Here is a 21,318-nt window from a genome sequence, read left to right on the forward strand (position 1 = left end):
ACAACTCAATAGCCAAACAACAACAACAACACAAAAAACAAACCCAAAAAGTCTAACTTTAAAATGGGCAGAGGATCTGAATAGACATTTTTTCAAAGACATACAGATGACCATCAGGTACATGAAAAGATGCTCAACATCACTAATCATAAGGGAATGCAAATCAAAACCACAATGAGATATCACCTCACACCTGTTAAAATGGCTATTATAAAAAATACACAAAATGACAAGTATTGGTGAATATGTGGAGAAAAGGAAACACTTGTACACTACTGGTGGAAATTGGTACAACCACTATAGAAAACAGTATGGAGGTTCCTCAAAAATTAAAAATAGAACTACCATATGATCCAGCAAATCCATTTCTGGGTATTTACCTGAAGAAAACAAAAACACTATTTTGATAAGATATATATACCCCAATTGTTTATTGTGGCATTATTTACAATAGCCAAGTCATGGAAACAACCTTAGTGTCCACCAACAGACAAATGGATAAATAAAATGTGGTATGTATATATCCACAATGGAATATTATTTAGTCATAAAATAGAATGGAATCTTGCCTTTTGTGACAATATGGATGGACCTTGAGGGCATTATGCTAAGTGAAATTAGTCAGAGAGAGAAAGACAAATACCATACGATCTCACTTATATGTGAAATCTAAAAACAAACAAAAAAAGAGCTTATAGACACAGAGAACAGATTGTTGGTTGCCAGTGGTGGGATCTGGGGGGATGTGGGGTGAAATAGCTGAAGGAAGTCAAAAGGTACAAACTTCCAGTTATAAAATAAGTAAGTCACAGGAATGCATAGGAATATACTGTACAGCACGGGAACTGCAGTTACTGTATTGCATATTTAAAAGTTGCTAAAAGAGTAGATCTCAAAAGTTTCCAACAAGAAAAAAGTTTGTAATATATGATGACAGATGTTAACCAGACATTGTGGTGATCATTTTGCAATATATACAAATAGTGATACACTATCTTGTTTACCTGAAATTAATACAACGTTATATGTCAATTATACCTCAACTTTTAAAAAATTCAGACTTAACCTAAGTAGAAGCTGCATTTATGAAGAATGTCAATTACCAAGTATGCTAAGGAGGGGATTCTTTGGACCAGAGCTGATCATAAGTAGTTTAATCTATTTCCAGTAAATATACAGAAGGTAAAGGAAGAAAACTTTAAAAAAATGTAAATACTCAAAATTAAAATACTGCGCACACACACACACACACAAACCCTAAGAAAACAATTGCCTCCAATGACATAGAGGTTTACTCGACAAAGGATAGACTTTTGTATCAATTAGAAAAATACTAAGATCCTAAAGGGGAAAAGAAGCAAAGAATGTGAACAAACATCCAACAAAGAAATAAACAAATCAATAAACGTTAAGACAGTCATTTCACTTGTATGAAAAATGTAAATGAAAACGAGATACAATAATTCTAGTTTTATTCTAAGTAGAAATAGAAATACACACAAACACCACTAAGATAATTTGAAAAGAGGTATGCCAAAGTATTAAGTATGGTTGTCTCTGAGATTATAATATTATAAATATTTTCACCTTTTGACTTATTTTAACTTTTTTATAATAATTGAAATTGCTTTTAAAGTTTTTTAAGTGTTTTAAATACCTGAAAAATGAAATACAATATCCTGCCTATCAAGTTAACAAACCCTTCTGGAGTCAGAGGTGCTTGAGGTCACTGTCAAAGTCTTCTTTAATTAGTAGTACACAATACTGGTGAGAGGGGGATCAGACAGGTGTTTGTATGCACTGATGGCAAAAATGTAAGTTGCAATAACTTTATGCAAAACAATTTAATAATTTCATCAAAGTAATATTTATAATACCACAAAACTGGGAATCACCAAATGTCTTGAAAGAGGGGAAAGCTTTATAAATTATTATAATCTTCCAATGGAATTGTATACATTTTTGTCACTTATTATTATGTAATTTCAAACTTACAGAAAAGGTGCAAGAATAGTACCAGGAACGCCCATACGCCCTTTACCCAGATTTAGAAATTGTATATTTTGACACATTTGCTTTATCCTCTTTCTGCTTCTCTGTGTGTGTATGGGTGCATATTTTTTCTTGAACTAGTTGAGAATAAGTTGGAGGTATTGTGCTCCTTTACCCCTAAGTAATTCAGTGATTATTTTATAAGAGAAAGGTCTCTTACGTAACCTCAGTATAATTATCAAAATAGGAAATTTTGTATGAATATAGAATCATCATCTAATCCATAGTCCATATTCACATTTCAGCAACTATCCTAATAATGTCTTTATAGCTTTTTTTTTTTCCAGAAACTCCACCAAAGTGATGTGTCCTTCTCAGCACCTATCAGGAGGGATGTATCAGTTTGTTCTAATAATGGTGATGTTGACTTTGATCTTTTGGTTAACATCTCCTATAGATTCCTTTACTGAAAAGTTAGTATTTTCCCCTTGTAACTAATAAATATTTTCAAAGTACCTCTCCACAAATTATGTATATATTCTTTTCCTCATCAAAGTTGCACTCATTAGTTTTTGCACCCACTGATGATTTCCTAAGGGATAAAGGGATTTCCTTTATCCCTTCTACATTTATTAGTTGGCATTCTACCTGTAAAGAAATGCTTTCCTTTCTCCCTTATTTATTTCTATCAGTATGGAGTCATGTGTTCTTATTTTATTCACTGAGTTATAATCTCTTACTATCATTATTTACCCTATATTATTTTCCTATATTTGGTCAATGAAAGTCCCTGCAAGCTGGCTCCATTGTCCATCCACATAATCGTTGAGGAATTTCAAGGATGTTCTAGGCTCATCTTGTATTTTCCCTACCCCAACCCTGGAGTCAGTGTTTTATCCAAGGAGTTCTAGTTCTTTTTGGTGGAGAAGGGTGTATTGGAAACCAAGATTTGAGAGCTAAGCAATTGCTATCAGGATATCATTATTTCTAGGCTCTGTCAACAGATAAAAGCTAGGATACACACGTGTCTATTTCTATATTTATCTATCATATACAATACATATATATACACAATTGGAACCATGAGTTCCAATTCTACAGTGTGCATTTTAGTCTGCCCCCTTTCCATACTTGCAACTTCCTTATCCAACAGTGAAAAATCAGGTTCCCTGTAACCTCAAAATATTTACTCAATTTATCAAGCTAGAATACAGAAAGTAGTCTCAGAATTGTTAAACCATATCTCTGCAAAAGCAAACCTACTAACTAGATTTCAATATTTGTGTTTACAGTTCTTTTACTTAGGTAAAATTTACTTACAATATAATGCACAAATCTTAAGTGTAGAGTTTGCAGTTTTGACAAATGTATATATCCAGGTAACTTATGCTCCATCAAGATACAGAACATTTCCATCATCCCAGAAAATACCTAATTGCTTTTTTTCCTGGTGACCACTTCTCAGAGGCAATCACTTAAATTTTTTTTCACTAGTTTAAATGTTCTTGAACTTTGTATGAATGAAATCATATACAGTGATTCTTCTGTGTGCATTTTCTTTCTCAGCGTAACGTCTGTGAGATGAATTCATGTTGCTGCATGTATCAGTGCAGGCATATCTCGTTTTATCGTTTCACTTTACTGCACTTTGCAGACACTATTTTTTGAATTGAAGGTCGGTGGCAACCCCACGTGGAGAAAGTCTATTGGTGCCATTTTTCCAACAGCATTTGCTTATTTCATGTCTGTGTCACATTTTGGTAATTTTCATAATATTTCAAATTTTTCATTACGTTTGTTATGGTGTTCTGCGATCAGTGATCTTTGATGTTACTATTGCAAAAAAGTTATGACTCGCTTAAAGCTCAGATGATGGTCAGCATTTTTTAATAATATTTTCAAATTAAGGTATGTTTATTTTTTAGACGTAGTGCTATTGCACATTTAATAGACTATGTATAGTGTAAACATAATTTTTAAATATTTTTTAACATTTTTAAATTGAGTTATAGTCATTTTACAATGTTGTAAACATAACTTTTATATGCACTGGAAAGCAAAAACTTTGTGACTTGCTTTATTGTGATGTTTACTTTATCTGGGTGGTCTGAAACTGAATCTGCAAAATATCCAAGTATGCCTGTAACTTTTTCCTTTTTATTTCTGATTAGCATTCCATTACATTAATACACTCATTTATTTATCCATTCTATTGTTGGACATTGGGATTTTTCCAGCTCTTTGCTATTTTTAATAAAGCTGCTATGAACAGCTTTTGTAAATCTTGCTTTAGACACGTATTTTCATTTCTCTTTGGTAAATACCTAGAAATAGAATTGAAGGGTCATGGCATAGGTTTATGTTTCACTTCATAAGAAACTGTCAAAACAGACAGTCTTCCAAAGTGGTTGTACCATTTTACACTCTCACGAGCATTATATCAGAGTTCTGATTGTTCTATATCCTTGCTAACTAACACCTGGTGTTCTTTAATTTTAGCTCTTCTAGTGGACTGTGAATTTAATTTACATTCCCTGGTGACTGATGATAAGCACTTTTTCATGTGCTTAATAGCCATTTGGATGTCTTCTTTTGCAAATTATCTATTCAAACCTTTAGCCCACTAAAAAAAAAACAGCTTTATTCAGATCCAATTCACATATTATACAATCCACTCATTTAAAGTGCAAATTAAATAGTTTGGAGTATATTACATTCTAAATTTTTAAGTTGTGGTAAAATACACATAAAATTTGCCATTTTAACTATCTTAAAGTACACAATTCATTGCCATTAATTACACTTACAATGTTGTACAACCATCACCATTATCTGTTTCTAAAACTTTGTTCGTTTGTTTAATTTAAAAAAATTTCTTTTAATTTAAGTATAGTCAGTTACAATATATCAATTTCTGATGTACAGCACAATGTCCCAGTCATGTATATACATACATATATTTGTTTTCATATTCTTTTGCATTAAATGTTATTACAAGATACTGAATATAGTTCCCTGTGCTATACAGAAGAAATTTGGGGGTTTTAATTCTATTTTTATATATAGCACTTAATATTTGCAAATCTCAAACTCCCAAATTTATTCCTTCCTATCCCCTTTCCCCCTATTTCTAAAACTTTTTCATCATCCCAAACAGAAACTCTGCAACCATTAAGCAGCAAGTCCCAATTCTCCCTCCCTCCCATCTCTGGTAACCTCTAATCCACTTTCTGTTTCAATGAATTTGCCTATTCTAGGTATTTCATATTAGTAGAATCATACAATATCTGTCCTTTCTGTCTGGCATATTTCACTTAGCGTAAAGTTTTCAGTGTTAATCCATGTTTTAACACATATCAGAACTTCATTCCTTTTCATAGCTGAACAATATTCATATGCATATCACAATTTATTTATTCATAAGTTGATGGACACTGGGTTGCTTCCACTTTTAGGTTATTGTGAATGATGCTGTAATGAACATTGGTGTGCAAATCTCTATTTTAAGCCTCTGCTTTCAACTCCTTTAGGTATATCCATAGTAGTGGAACTCTTGTATAGTAATTCTATGTTTAGCTTGTAGAGGAACTCCCAAACTTTTTTTCTGTGGCAGCTGAACAATTTTACATTCCCACCAACAACGTTCAAAGTTTCCAATTTCACCACATACTTGCCAACATTTGTTATCTTCATTATCATTATTATTCTCTTTTTTTAATTGAAGTATAGTTGACATACAATTTTATATTAGTTTCAGGCATACAACATAGTGATTTGACATTTGTGATTTGATATACATTATAAATTGATCACCACAATAAGTCCAGTAAGTCTTTGTAACATTCTGTCACCATACAAAGTTATTACAATATATTGACTATATTCCTACATTACATCCTTGTGACTTACTTATTTTATAACTGGAAGTTTGGATCTCTTCATCTCCTTTACCTATTTCACCCCCTTCCCAGCTTCCCCCCCATCATCATCACTGCCATCATCATCATCACTGCCATCCTAGGACGTGTGCAGTGTTTGGTCCATTTTTTTTTTTTAAATCAAGATGTCTTTTTTATCGTTAAGTTTCAGAAGCTGTTTTTATATTATGGATATTATGGATAAAAGTTTGTTGCCAGACATGTTTTGCAGAAATTTTCTCACAACTATTGATAACCTATTCATTTTCTTAAGTCTTTTGATGAGCAAAAGTTCTTTATTTTGATTAATTTTATCAACTTTTTTCTTTTATGGTTACTTATTTCTATGCCCTAAGATCTGCCCTAAGATCTTTGCCTATTCTTAAAGGATATTCTCCTGTTTTCTTCCAGAATCTTCACAGCTTTTATTTTTAGGTCTATCTTCTGCCTCTAATTTTTGTGCAACCTGCAGTAGATGTCAAGATTCCTTTTTTCCCCTTACAGACATCTGGTTGTTCCAGCAACATTTGTTGAAAAGATTTTCTTCATTGGATTGCTTTGCTGCCTTTACAAAAAAAATCAAGTGACCGTATAAGTATAAGCCTATTTCTGGACTCTATTCTCCATTATTTTATTTGTTGGCCCTTGTATTATTTAATTATAAATTAATTATTGTTTAATAATTTTATTTTGAGTAGGGGGAGGTAACTATGTTTGTTTATTTTTAGAGGAGGTACTGGGGATTGAACCCAGGACCTCATGCATGCTAAGCAAGTGCTCTACCATTTGAGCTATACCCTCTCCCTATTCAATAAACGAAGAGAATTGATGCCATCAAGTTTCCTGTTAGCTTCCCCAAAACAAGTGTTTTATATTCAAGAAATCCTTTCAGAAAGTTTGGAACAAAACAAAGAGAAATTTTATTTAGAACCGAGCCTGATTATTCAGATTAAAACTGAATGTGTTATTATTAAACAATATTTATTAAGCATTCCCTATGTGTGAGGCACTATATTAACACTTTATAATATTACCTAACTAAATTTGCACAACCCTATGAGATAGGAATTCTATTATTATTCCTATTTTTATAACTGAGAAAAACTGATGTTCAATGTTACATAGTGTGTAAAAGTTGGGACTTAAGTAAAGGGCTGACTGACTCTAAAGCCTGTGTTTTTAATCACTATATATACCTATCTAGAATGAATTAAATTAAAAGACTATTATACACATATATGGAGACAGACATATATGTATAGACACTCAGTATCTATATATACAGTTTTCATTATTTTATTCTCTTTGGAAAAAATCATCATATAAGTAGCTGTTGTTTAAAGAACATCTCTAGGTAATATTGTAATTCTTCAAGAATACCCAGTGATATTCTTGTATCAGTAGAGTATTAGAAGAAAATGAGATTTAGGAAATCATTACATTAGACCTATCATTCTATAGCCAACTGTGCATCTTGAAATCAAATGGCATCAGAACAGTGAAATTGAATCTCACTGATCTGTATATCATGGCGTCAAGCCTAAAAATACAACTAAAACAGTATCTTAGTCCATTTGGGCTGCTACAACAAACTACCACAGACTGAGTGGCTTATAAACAACCGAAATTTATTTCTCACAGTTCTGGAGTCTGGAAGTCTAAGATGGGAGTGCCAGCATGGTCAGGTTCTGGGCCCTCTTTTGGATTGCAGACTTCTCACTGTATCCTTACATGGCAAAAGAACCTAGAGAACTCTATTAGGTCTTTTTTTATACAAGCATTAATCCCATTCATGAGGGTGCCACCCTTATGACCTAAGCACTTCCCAAAGGTCCCATCCCCTAATACTATCACATTAGCCATTAGGATTTCAACATATGAATTTTGGGGAGACACAAACATTCAGATCATGGCACTCAGCTAATGACTGAATTTACACTAAACTTCATCTTAGAAGTTTTTCCCTAAAGACAGGGAAAAAGTTCAGAAAAAGTACAGATAGTAAACACTTACAAAAAGGTTCAAATAAATACAAATTTAAACTATATACCATTTCACTAACTAGTAAATTGGCTAAAATAGTTTAAGTAATTGAAGTTCCTAATGCTAGCAAAGTACAAGAAGTTGATATCCTTACATAAAAATGCTACTATTACATGACACAACTTTTTAAAAAGCAATTTCAAGAGCTATAAAAATATAGGCTTTTTTCAAGTTAAAGCTACTTCAAGAAATTAGTCCTAAATTTTTCAATTAAGTAAAATACTATATGCATCAAGATATTCATCCCAGTGACATTAACATTAATTAGCACTTATTGAGAACTATGTACTCAGAATAACCACTGTCCTACATGCATTATGTGTATTACCTCATTTAATCCTCAAAACAGCTCTGTAAGGTAGGTAATGTCGAAAGATCAAACAACTTGCTCAGGGGCACACAGTATGAGTTCTTAACCACTACAATATACCACTATTCACAGCGATGGAAAAAAAAAAAAGAACAAACCTAAATGCCTAAAAATATTAAATGGTTAATTAATTTATGATACATCTTTTTATGGACAACTTATCCATTAAAAATAATGACTAGAAGACTACCATAACATAAAAACACTTACATGTCAAGTGAAAAAAGCAGTAGGACAAAATTGTGTATATATTGTGATTACAACTATACTAAAAATACATGGAAGGAAAGTTTGTAAGAATCTTTTTCCTCTTCTCTATTTCCCCCTAATTTTCTAAAATGGGCTATCTTGCTTCTTTAACAAAAAGTTCCATCTAAAAATAATTTCTCTGATGATGGCAAAAATTGAGATCTGGTTGTTTGTTGTTATTATTTTTTTCCCAAGTGACTCACCAAACCAGTAACTATTTAGTTTTCTTGCCTTTAACCAGTGAATAAAGTAGTAATATCAAGCTTTTTAAAAAATGAAGCTAATTAAGCCAAAAGATGAAAAGGTCTTTGGTTGGCTCTGTGGTTTGATGTCATTAGTTAAATTGGCTAATGAGTTCCACATTATAAAACAACCCCAGACATGCTTTAGAGAAGGAAATAAAAAGCGGGACATTTTAATGGAGAATCAGCAACCTTTCAGAAATATTGTGTCAAAGCTTTATTCACTTCCTCGAAAAGCAAAGAGACTAGTGTCCGTTTCTACATATTCAGTGGGATCACCCAGCCAAGCAAGCCAGTCAACAAAGGTGTGGTAACTCAAGTCTCTAACAAAGGAATATGCACCTGAGTCTCACACTACATTGGTTCCCAAATAAATAGGACGAAGATTGAAAATGGAAGGAGAAAAACATGACCATTTTTCCAAGACTACACTTGCCTCTTCATACAACCTCAACAACTCAACCAGCAAATGTGATACAGGCTATAGATTTCTTCAACTTGCTGTATGAGAGTAAAGTGAGAAGTAGTCAAAAGAAAGAGAAATTAGTATCTACTCATTCACTGAGCATAGATAAAAGAGTTGATTATCTGAAAAGCTAATATAGTAGTCAAACCTCTAGCAAAACAGTATACTGTAGAGTAGAACAAAATACTATGAAATAGTGGTTAAGACATAGCCTCTGAAGCCAGACTGTCTAAGTTCATATATCCTACTCAACCACTTACTAGATTTATGACTTTGAACAAGTTACTTAACCTTTTTGAGTTTAAAATGAAATCTTTCCTGTTAGTGTTATCATTACCACCGTTAAGAAAAAGAGAAGGCACAAAAACAATATAAGAAACCCCAAAGAGATAAGTTCAAATATTTTTAAATCATAAAATAATAATATAAATAACTTTACATCAATTAATTTGAAAACTAAGATGAAAATACCTAACACATAGCACATACTCAATAAATATGTAGTGGATGAATGCTTGGGAGTAAGGGACTCTGTGTGTGTGTGTGTGCACGCACATTCATTTAAAAAAAGAAATATATATACAGTTGACCCTTGAACAACACCCATTTGAGCTGCATGGGTCCACTTATATGTTGACTTTTTTCTTCTTTTTTTAACATTTTTTTATTGAGTTATAGTGATTTTACAATGTTGTGTCAAATTCCAGTGTAGAGCACAATTTTTCAGTTATACATGAACATACATATATTCATCGTCTCATTTTTTTTTTTGCTGTGAGCTACCACAAGATCTTGCATATATTTCCCTGTGCTATACAGTATAATCTTGTTTATCTATTCTGCATATGCCTGTCAGTATCTACAAATTTTGAAATCCCAGTCTGTCCCTTCCCACCCAACTACGTCAACTTTTTCAATAACTATAGTATCTGCACTTTTATTTTACAGATCTTTAACTATGTGTGGGGAAAAGTTTGTGTTTGATTAGAGATCACAATATGTGGAATCAAAAGAACTAGGGTCTGAGTCCAGATTCTATTCTCTATATATTCTATTCTCTCTATATATAAAGAAAACAAGTTGGTTAAGAAGAATATTTCCTTCTTCAACTCTCCCCACCCCAAAATACCCGGTAGGTTTGAATGATTTTTTTACAGGTTAGCTTTACCAAATTTTCAGTGAAAAAGACACAAAAAGTTCTAGAACAGAAATGGATAAACCTACCCAACTCATTTTATAAAGCTAGTATAATTTTGATACCAAAAGAGGACAAGAATAATATAAGCCAATCTCACTAGGAACACAGATGCAAAAGTTAAATCCAGGATATGCAAAAACATACAATCAAATTGTGATACAGCTGCAAGGTGTTTTTTGTTTTTTTTTTTTTTTTTGGTCAGAAAGTCTATTACCATAACTCATCATATTAATAAAGATTTTTAAAAAATATCATGGTGGGGAGGGCATAGCTCAGTGGTAGAGTGCATGCTTAGCATGCACAAGGTCCTAGGCTCAATCCCTAGTATGTCCATTCAGATAAATAAATAAATAAACCTACTTACCCCTCCTGAAAAAAAAAAAAAAAAAGAAAATGACAGAGCTGTGTGGTTGTGACTAGGTCTCAGAGGGAAAATAATGTCCCAAAAACATTCTCAATAGGGTGAAAATAATGTCACACATATATTCATGATAAGGTGAACACTGGTTCTTATGGGCAAAAAAAAAACATAGCATAATCCCAAAAGACGTGGAAAAAGAACTTTAGAAAATACAACAAACACTACTAGCAAATTAAGAAGGTTAGAGAAATTCCCTAACCTGACAAGGAGCAAATACCAAAAAACTATAGTAAAATCATACTTAATGGTGGAATTTTAGGTTATCTCACTGAAGGAAAGCAAGACACAGATGGCTAATATCACCCCTACTCTTCTATCCAATACTAATATTGTTCTATCCAATGCTATATGACAAGGAAAAGAATATAACCCATATAAGAAGTAAAAAGGAAAAGAAAAACTGTTAGAGTTTAGAGATGCTTCGATTGCCCATATAGAGGATCCAAGAGAATCTACAGAAAAACTAGTAAAATTTATAACAATTCAACAAGAAAAAAAACAAAGTAAGTAGTGGTTACCAGGTGCTGGAGGTGTGTGGGGGAATGGGACAGATGTTGTTTAAGGGTGCATACCAGTAACTAGTAGATAAATAATTCCTGGAGATATAATAGTACAGTAATTAGAGATGACAAATATGTATTATAAACGTTAATCATGCTGAGAGACTAGATCTTAATCATTTCCATAACTAGGGAAATTGATAATTGTATGTCACGATAGAGGTGTTAGCTACAATGTCAATCATATTGCAGTACATATAAATATCTAATCAATATGTTGTGCACCTTAAAATTACAGTTATACATCAATTATAACTAAGTAAAAAATTACCAGAAAAAAATTTGTAACAGTTCAATTCAGTAATATTGAAAAAAATAAATACTAACCACAATAGCAAAAAAAACTATAAGACATTAGGAATAAATACAACAAAAGATGTCTAGGACTTATGAAAGAAATTATAGTGTTAACATAAAAGAAGATCTAAATAGGAGTGACATCAGCAAGATGGCAAAAGAGCAAGGCCCAGGTCCTCACTCCCCCTTGGAGAGACCAACTTAACAACAATATCAAATTGCCTCTGTGAGAACTCAAGAAACCAACTAAGAGGTTGCAGCACGCCAGGCAAACACAAAAAGGCGCCACTCCAAAGTAGGACCCAGGCTAAAGGAGCACTTTCTCTCATAGACATCCTAGTCTCATAGCAGAAGAAAAGGAGTTCTGATCAAAATACACACGAGCTCTCAAAGCTTCTCCTAGAAGGTGGTGCACATCACTTCCACTCACATTTCCCTGGCCCAAGCAAGTTACATGGCCTAGCTTTACATCAGTAGGGCAAGAAGTGCAGAAAATATTTTAAACAAATAATAAAATCTAGCAAAGTGGCCTCTGGAGTCAGGCAGGCTTTGGCTTTGGTGTTCTTGGGAAAGCTCCTTATTCTCCTATAGAGTCTATATACTGGAGATTATAGTGCCTACCTCCCAGTTGTGACAATTAAAATTGAATAACATATTTTTTTAAAATGAAGACCTAAATAAATGATAAGGTATATCAACTCACAGATTGAAACATTTAATACTGTAAAAATGCTAATTCCTACCCAATTAACTGATAAATGCAGAATAATAACAAACAAGATCACAATAAGATTTTTCATGGAACTTACTACGTGTAAAATTTATAGGCAAGAGTAATGATTTTAAAAACCAAAGACAATTGTGAAAAAGAACAAGGAGGGGAGATTTGCCCTATCATTCAACAAGATTCATTCTAAAGCTTTAGGAAATAAGACTGTGATACTGGTCTAGAGACAGACATAAAGACTAGAGGACCCAGAAACAGATCCAAACATATATAGAACCTTAGATAAAATAATAACACAAACTTTTGGAGAAAGGGAAAGATTTAAATTAGATTCCCTAACTTGTACCATAAATTAAAAAAAAATTTCCAGACTAATTATAATAATAATTAAATATAATTTTAAAACTTTAGAACTACTAAAAGAACTATTTAAAAGAATACCATTACTTCAGTGTAAAAAACAATGGTCTCAAATCAATGATTACAGCTTCCACTTTAAGAAACTAGGAACAGAAAAGCAAAAGAGACCCAAAACAAGCAGAAGAAAGGAAAGATAAAAGATTAAGAGTCAAAAATCAATGAAACAGAATACAACAGAAAGAACATGATTCTAGCCAGACTGGTTAAGGAAAGAGAGAGAGTGAGTGAGTGAGAGAATAAACATAAATTACTAATAGCAAGAGTGAGAGAAGTGATACTGCTAGAGATTCTACGAGTACTGGAAGGATAATAAGGGTATATGAAGAATTTTATGCCAATAATTTAAACAACTTAGATGAAATGGACAAATTCCTTGAAAGATACAAACTAGCTACACTTACTCAAGAAAAAAAATAGATAACCTGAATATCCCTATACTTACTAAACAAATTGAATTTGTAGTTAAAAGATTTCCCACAGAAGAAAATGAAGATGACTTCATTTAATGAACTGGACCAAATATTTAAGGAAGAGCTAAGGTCTTCCATACAAACTCTTCTAGATAACTGAAGAACAGAAAATATTTCCCAACTCAATCTATGAAGTCAGCATTACTCTGATACCAAAATAAGACAAAATCATTATAAGAAAAGAAAACTGCAAATATCTCTTATAAACAGAGATGGAAGAATTCTTTTTAAAATGTCAGCAAATCAAAGCCAACAATGTATAAAAGGATAATACATCACGACCAACTGGGATTTATCCCAGAAATGCAAAGTTCGTTTAACATTTGAAAATCAATGTAATTCACCATATTGACAGACTGAAAAAGAAAAGTCAGAAATAGAAAAATCAAAACAGAGTTTCCTCCAGATATACGCCCAGGAGTGGGATTGCTGGATCATATGGTAAGTCTGTTTTTAGTTTTTTAAGGGCTCTCCATCCTGTTTTCCATAATGGCTGCACCAAACTACATTTCCACCAACAGTGCAGGAGGGTTCCCCTTTCTCAACACCCTCTCCCACATTTATTGCTTGTGGACTTTTTAATGATGGCCATTCTGACTGGTGAGAGGTCATACCTCATTGTAGTTTTGATTTGCATTTATCTGATAATCAGCAATACTGATCATCTCACATGCCTATTGGCCATTTGCAGGTCTTCACTGAATTGTTTGTTTAGGTCTTCTGCCCATTTTTTGATTGCGTTGGGTTTTTTTTCTGTTGTTGTTATTGAGCTATATGAGCTGTTTATATATTCTGGAAATTAATCCCTTGTCAGTTGCATCATTTGCAAATATTTTCTCTCATTCCATAGGTTGTCTTTCCATTTTGTTTATAGTTTCCTTTGCTGTGCAAAAGCTTACAAATTTAATTAGGTCCCATTTGTTTATTTTTGCCTTTATTTATATTGCCTTGGTAGACTGCCCAGGAGAATATTGGTACAATTTATATCAGGGAACGTTTTACCTATGTTCTCTCTAGGTGGTTTGTGGTCTTGTCTTATGTTTAAGTCTTTAAGCCATTTTGAGTTTATTTCTATGTATGGTGTGAGGGAGTGTTCTAACTTCATTGATTACATGCAGCTGTCTAGCTTTCCCAACACCACTTGTTGAAGGCACTGTCTTTTCTCCATTGTATATTCTTGCCTCCTTTATTGAAGATCAACTGACCATAGGTGTATGGGGTTACTTCTGGGCTCTCTATCCTGTTCCATTAATCCATATGTCTGAATATTTTTTAAATGATTGACTGTATTGACCAAAGAGTTAAATTATGTCAATAAACATGGGAATGAGGAGATATTTAAAATAAGATAAAAATAAGTAAAAATAATATGAATAGAAGAGGTAAAGACACAGTGAAATAAAGACCTGTAAATATTCCTTTTTTCATATTCCTCCATTTCATCACTCTCTTCTACCTTTTCTTTTCCTTCTTTTCTTCCCTAGAGTAAGGACATGTTAGGAAGTAGCTTCAAGGTCTGGGCAAGAAGGACAAAGTAAAACTATCACATTTAACCAAATAGATACTAATTATAGAATTAGTTCTACATAAATGGATACCTTATATATATAAATGGATACATAAATGGATTTCTACATAAATGGATAACTGTATGATGCAGGATAGTAGTACATATGTTAATATGAAGGAATGAGAATTTTTAAACACATAAGAATACCTATCTTAATGAGAATAATGGAAATTATTCTAATTGACAAAGGACCTCAAATCTGGTCTGAGGTATTTTATTCTAATAAGCAATTGGGAGTCATTAAGGAAGGACATAAAGCTATGTTTAAATTAATATATAATTTAACAAATAATAATTCTACACTATAAAAGCAGAATTAAGCAAAAATTTCAATTCGATAATGAAGAGAAAAAAAGATGTGCCCCCCGACCCCCACCAAAAAAAAAGCCAGAAATGTTAAGCTTGGAGAATTATGAGAATGTACATGTCACTGAAACGAATGGAAACTACACAGCAAGTTATCTTCAAGACAAAGAACCCTATTTTAGACATGTTGCATGTGATATTTCAGAGGAACCCTCTAATGGAAAAGTCTAATTGACAATCAAAGCCAGAAACACATTAGTGATAGAGAGGGAAAAAAATAAATCTCATCAACATAGAAATGATAATTAAAGCTTTAAAAGTAGAAGCTATATGAAGTAAATATAGAATAATGATGCAGAATAATAAAGGGAAGAAAGGCATATTGGTGACTGAACTTTAGGGAATATTCTCTGTTACCAAAGAAGCACTATAGTACTTATCACACTGTATTTTATTACCAGAGCTACCTCTCCCTAAAACTTCCTTGTGGCAAGGTAGATGTTCAATTAAAGTTTACTGGACAAAAGTACAAATACTTAGGGACCAGAGAAGAAAGAAAATAAAAGAGAGAACATAAACCATTAGAGCGGTAAGAAAACGGAGGTAGCTTGATCATTACTAATCCAGCATAAATGAAATACCCAGAAATATGAACCTGTTTGTACAGTAACTGATCTGAAGTATTCCAGTCAGAGAAAAAGTACCTTGATAAAACTGATAGAACAGATTGAAGAGTAAGGAAAACTGAAGGTGAATGGTTCTACAACAGTATAGTTCCCCTAAAGAGAGAGCAGACCTTATTTTTGGCACTGAGAGAAGTCAACTGAGCAGTGAAGAAGACACGGTTAATAAATTGAATTCAGAGGCATACTATTAATTTTTTACAGATAGGCAATTCTTTAGCACCTGGAAATCTGATGGTTAATTAATCAGCCAGAGACTTCCTGATGAAGCTAATTAAATATTGTAAAGATTTGTGAATGGACCAATTTAAAGCAGTTTGCTAACAATGTTACAGGAATGCTAAATAAATAACAATAGTAATAAAGGCACAATTAATAGTATATAAGTCAACGAACTTTCGAGGTAGTCAACTCATGATTCTTAAAGTTGAATTCAAATTTCCTAAAAGTCTTAGAATTGGAGCAGACTCTCCAGGACAGTAAGCTGATTCTCCCTTTCTTCCAGGCATAGACTTTGGGGGGGGGGGGCAGAATTAAATGATTAAAATATCTTAAATATGAGACTAAGGGGAGAAACCAAATTTATCATGTTAACCACTGTAACCCCTCTGTATCAAGCACAAAGCTCAGTGCATAGTAAATGCTCAATAAATCATCATTTTGATTACTACTACAGGGAGAACATTCTACCCAAGTCCCCACTGAATATGTTACAGAGCTAAGAACAAAAATCTCAATTTATTTCTTGTGTTATTACTTTTCCTCCACAATTACTGCTTTTAAATGTGTGCACACCAAACACAATCTAAACAAATTAGGATCACAGAGTAAAAAGCTGAGGTCTATTAAGAATCCAGGGTACAGACACCTGGAAGGTAGATTCAGCAGGCCAAGACAATTTCAAAGGCAAAAGGGAATACACCTGATCACCCTTAAATTAACAAGCAAGCACTTTTAAATCCCCATGCTTAAACTAAAAATTACTTCAAAAAAGAAATTTCAAAAAGTAGCACTGTTTCCTATATGTTTATGTCTTTAGAGTCAATCATCTTGTAAATTGCAAAAAATACTTTCTTCTTTTTCTTTGATATAAGGAAACTTTGGTTTATGCAGTAATTGAGTTGCTAGAAACTTATGTATGAATTAAAATTTAAATTCATTGTATTTTAAAAAGAATTAAGAAATCCTGCCATTTAAAAAAGTCCAATGGTAATAACTTTCACAAGCATTTATTTTATAGCATAACCTTCTAATTTTTTTTTGGTTGTTTCTATATTTAATGCACAGCATATTTTCTTAAAGCAATAACAGATGTAAATTTGAAAAAAAAAAAAAACACCACAATCTATTTATATTCCCGATTTAGTAGGGGAAAGTTTCTTTTAAAAAATTATTTTGTAAAATTTGTAAGTTAACTACTCATTACAAAAAGACATGCCCATTGGATAATATTTACAAACCACTCCACCACAAAAGATAAAAATGAAAGCACAATGGCTCTCAGATCATTTTGGTCTCCTTAAAATAATGTTTGTCCTTTAGATTATTCTCAAGTCAAAGGGAATAACTTCTAAAACCAAGGTCACTGAAAACTCCTAAACCATACCAACTTTGGAATGTGGAAAACAGTATTAATACTAGCCAAAATCATTTACAGTAAAAGCATTCTCCATCCATTATTTCTTTGAGGTAGATGCGAACAAATACTTTACTTAAACTTTTATTTTACACCTGGGAAAATTTTGCCTGAAATTGTATAGAGAGAATTCAGAGAAGCTACATTGACCTAGGTATCTGATCTTAGGTCTATACAATTTTCCTTTATCTATGCAATTTTATAGATCATCTTTCAGTAGGACTTTCAGATAAATCACAGGATAAAATATTGCATGGAACATACGTATACTAAAAAAAAATTCACTGTTTATCTGAAATTCAAATTTCAGTAAGTGTCCTATATTTTTATTTGCTAAATCTGGCAACCTTATCTTTCAGTATATATTAAGTCTGTTTCAGAAATATACGAAACTTACTAACAGGAAGAGATTTAGTCTTGTGGAAGTTGGGTAATTGTTTACCTTTTAGGAACTTCTTCAGGACCAAGCCACCATAAATGCTTCCTGCAGAAGCAACTGTAAGAAATAGAATACAAAGAAGTATCACAAATAAAACAATTAAATGGATTTTATCTAAAGAATCACATGGGAGCCTGAAAGCACTGTTTATAGATACAGAACATTAAAAAGATGGCCACTATGAATTAATTCAGTAAAAATGGAGACACCAAAGAAGTATTAAGAGACTACAACAACTGTCTGGGGGCAGAGTAACTTTTTGGAAATGAGAACCAAATAGCAAGTCTTTTTATCTATAACAAACACCAGGGCTTCCCTTTTGGATATTACTATTGCTGATAGAAAAGGATCATAGGAAGACTGCAAACTGCTGCTAGTAACCAGAGTATACCATGCCAATAACCCATATTCTAGTATAAGATTCAATTTAAAATGTTGGCCTTTCTTTTAACCAAACTTTAACTCTACTACTTTTTAACTCCATAGACTTTACTCTTTATAGAAAATGCTTTACTAAACTACCAGGTAAGAATTCTCTGTACCTGGAGTTCTAAATCTGAACATTAGAAACCTAGAGCAATAATTCTTCAGAGGAGGAGGAGAAGGAGGGAAACAAGCACCTAAGAGGGGGAAAAAGATCAGAACCACCTGGAGGCTTTTTTCCCAAACAGAATATGCCTTCTCCCAGAGCGATGTGACCCCATAGTTAAGAATCTAAGAATCACTTCCATAGAAACCAATGGAAATGTGTCTGTCCCTCAAGAAATATGTTTTCTTCATGCAGGGAAAAAAGGTTGAGAATCACTGAAATAAAGTGAAAGGCAATACGATTCTTCAAATATGCACTGTCCAATACAGTAGCTACTAGCTACATGAGGGTATTTAAATTTAAATTTAGCTAAACTAAATTAAATGAAAAATTCAGTTCCTCAGTCACACTAGCCACATTTCAAGTGCTCAACAGGCCAAGTGTGGCTAATGGCTACTGTACTGAATAGCATAAAGAACATTTCCGTCATCACAAAAAGTTCTATTGGCTAGCAATGAACTAGATCTCCAGATTTTTAGTAATTCTGGATAAATGATATATACTTCAAAAGGCTTGAGTTGAATTAGCATAGAACATTTAATAAAAAACAATTTTTTTTTTTTTACTTAGTGTTCCTCACAGGCATACGCTGGTTCTGACTTAAAGGAACGGGGTCACTGGGACAGGGATAGGAGGTGGGTGGCAGGCCTAATCTAGTGATTAGTAAGGAGCTAGAACATTAACAAGAAAGAAACCACAACGAGTACATCTCACAGTGTGTCCATGATGTTTCTCAGCTGCATATATCACACTGTTTCCTCTAACATCCTTTCTTAGTTTTAACAAGTATATCAACCGTTGTTGAAAATCAGTCACTTTGGGTGAACATGCACAGGGAGGACAATCATCCTGCCTGCTCCACACCTATGCAGCCCCAAATTTTCACCAATAACTCTAATCTGACTGAAGTAATAAAGTGCTATCCTTCAGATGCAAAGATCACAGAACACATATTTTTAAAGCAAAAGAATTCCACCACATTCTCTTTACAGAACAGAAGATAATTTTTTTTAAAAAAGCTATGAGGTCAAATGTGTTTGGAAATGCTATATACTATGGCCCATTTATACTATAGTTCATTTTTAAAGATTCACAGTCTATGCTGGCATATTAAAGGTTCTGAGAAGATCTAAAGTAACAAAACTCATTTGATTTTAACTAGCATACCCCAAGTTTAGATGACTGCAGAACTCCTTTCTTATAATTTATACAAACATCCTGTAGCATACTTCTGGGGAAACACTGCAATAATATTTGTTAAAGCCTTCAACAATTACTGATGGAAAAACTATACAGTCACCTCTCAGCTTCTCATAGATGGCTCATTCTAGTAGTAAAATTTTCTGGTTTGTTGTGAGTTGCATTTTGTGCCTCTAAAAGAGATTTTGACGAACTAAGCCCCATTACTTGTGAATATGACCTTATTTGGAAATACCGTCTTCCCAGATTTTATCTGGTTAAGATGAGGACATACCGGATTAGGGTGGCCCTAAATCCAATTGGTGTCCTTATAAGAGGGCCATGTGATGACAGAGATAAACACAAGGGGTAACATTACATGAAGACAGAGGCAGAGATTGGAGCAATACATCTACAAGCCAAGAAACACCAAGGGCTTGCTGGCAACTACCAGAAGCTAGGAGAGAGGCATGGAATAGATTTCTCCCTCACAACCTCCAGAAGGAACCAACCCTACTGAGACCATTCTTTTGGACTTCTGGCCTTCATAACTGTGAGAGAATAAATTTACTTTCTTTTAAGCTACCCAGTTTGTGGTACTTTGTTACAGCAGCCCTAGATGACTAATACATGGTTCTTCATTACCAGATATTTCAGACCAATGACACCATTCCACACTTCCAGTAAAGACAGCAGATTGAACATACACATCTATTTTTACTCCGTCCTGAAATCTCAATAAAACAATAGAAAAAATGATATTTTTAAAGGAATAAACTCACAAAGATAGAGAATAAGGCACAAAGATGATTATAATATAATTATATAAACAAAAAAAAGCAGAAAGACTAGTGAGATAAGACTTAGGTCTCAAGACCTGAAAAACTGAATTACAAGCCAAAAATGGGGAAGGCTAAGAAACAACACAAATTATACAACAAAAATCCCCAAAGACACAAAAATGGCAGTATCAAGAACCTCTGGAAGTAGGGATGGGAGCCAAAATAAGGAGAGTCGGTTGAAAAAAATGAATTTAAGAAGTAGTCAGATCTTTAGATTCCCTCCTCCACTCAGCATTCTAGGGACTGGCCCTCACTAACTTCAGTGAGGGGTTGGGGAGAGACTATTCTTTGAAAAGACAAACATGGGTCTTTGGGCTGGGAACCAAAGTTGTACTAAAAACAAATGGACTGAGTATTTTTTCAATATGATTTTAAAATGGATTTTTTTTTTTTGCTTTCCTTTTCTGGTATTTCATTGTTAGTGTAAAGAAATGCAACAGATTTCTGTATCCTGCACCTTGATGAATTCATTTATTAGCTCTAGTACTTTTTGTGTGGAGGCTTTAGGGTTTTCTATCATGTCAGTAGGAATAAACCTGACCAAGGAGGTGAAAGACTTATATGTGGAGAACTATACAAAAATGATTAAGGAAATTAAAGATACTTTTTAAAAAGTGGAAAGATATCCCATGCTCCTGGATTAGAAGAATTTACATTGTTAAACTAGCCATACCACCCAAAGCAATATACAGATTTAATGTG

The 21,318-nt window shown here is 33.1% G+C and overlaps 1 protein-coding gene across 4 annotated transcripts in view; it reads right to left on the reverse strand.

The window, feature by feature from the left end:
- The window catches only part of TOP6BL (TOP6B like initiator of meiotic double strand breaks), a 64,993-nt gene that overhangs the window by 38,304 nt on the left and 5,371 nt on the right, over positions 1–21,318 (reverse strand). For all 4 annotated transcript variants that reach the window (XM_064492089.1, XM_064492088.1, XM_064492090.1 and 1 more), the window contains exon 3: positions 18,010–18,063. In XM_064492089.1, coding sequence (XP_064348159.1) covers positions 18,010–18,063 — 54 coding nt within the window. The remainder of the gene's footprint in view (positions 1–18,009; positions 18,064–21,318) is intronic.

Source organism: Camelus dromedarius, chromosome 12 (genome assembly GCF_036321535.1).
Source record: "Camelus dromedarius isolate mCamDro1 chromosome 12, mCamDro1.pat, whole genome shotgun sequence".
Taxonomy (NCBI): Eukaryota; Metazoa; Chordata; class Mammalia; order Artiodactyla; family Camelidae; genus Camelus; species Camelus dromedarius.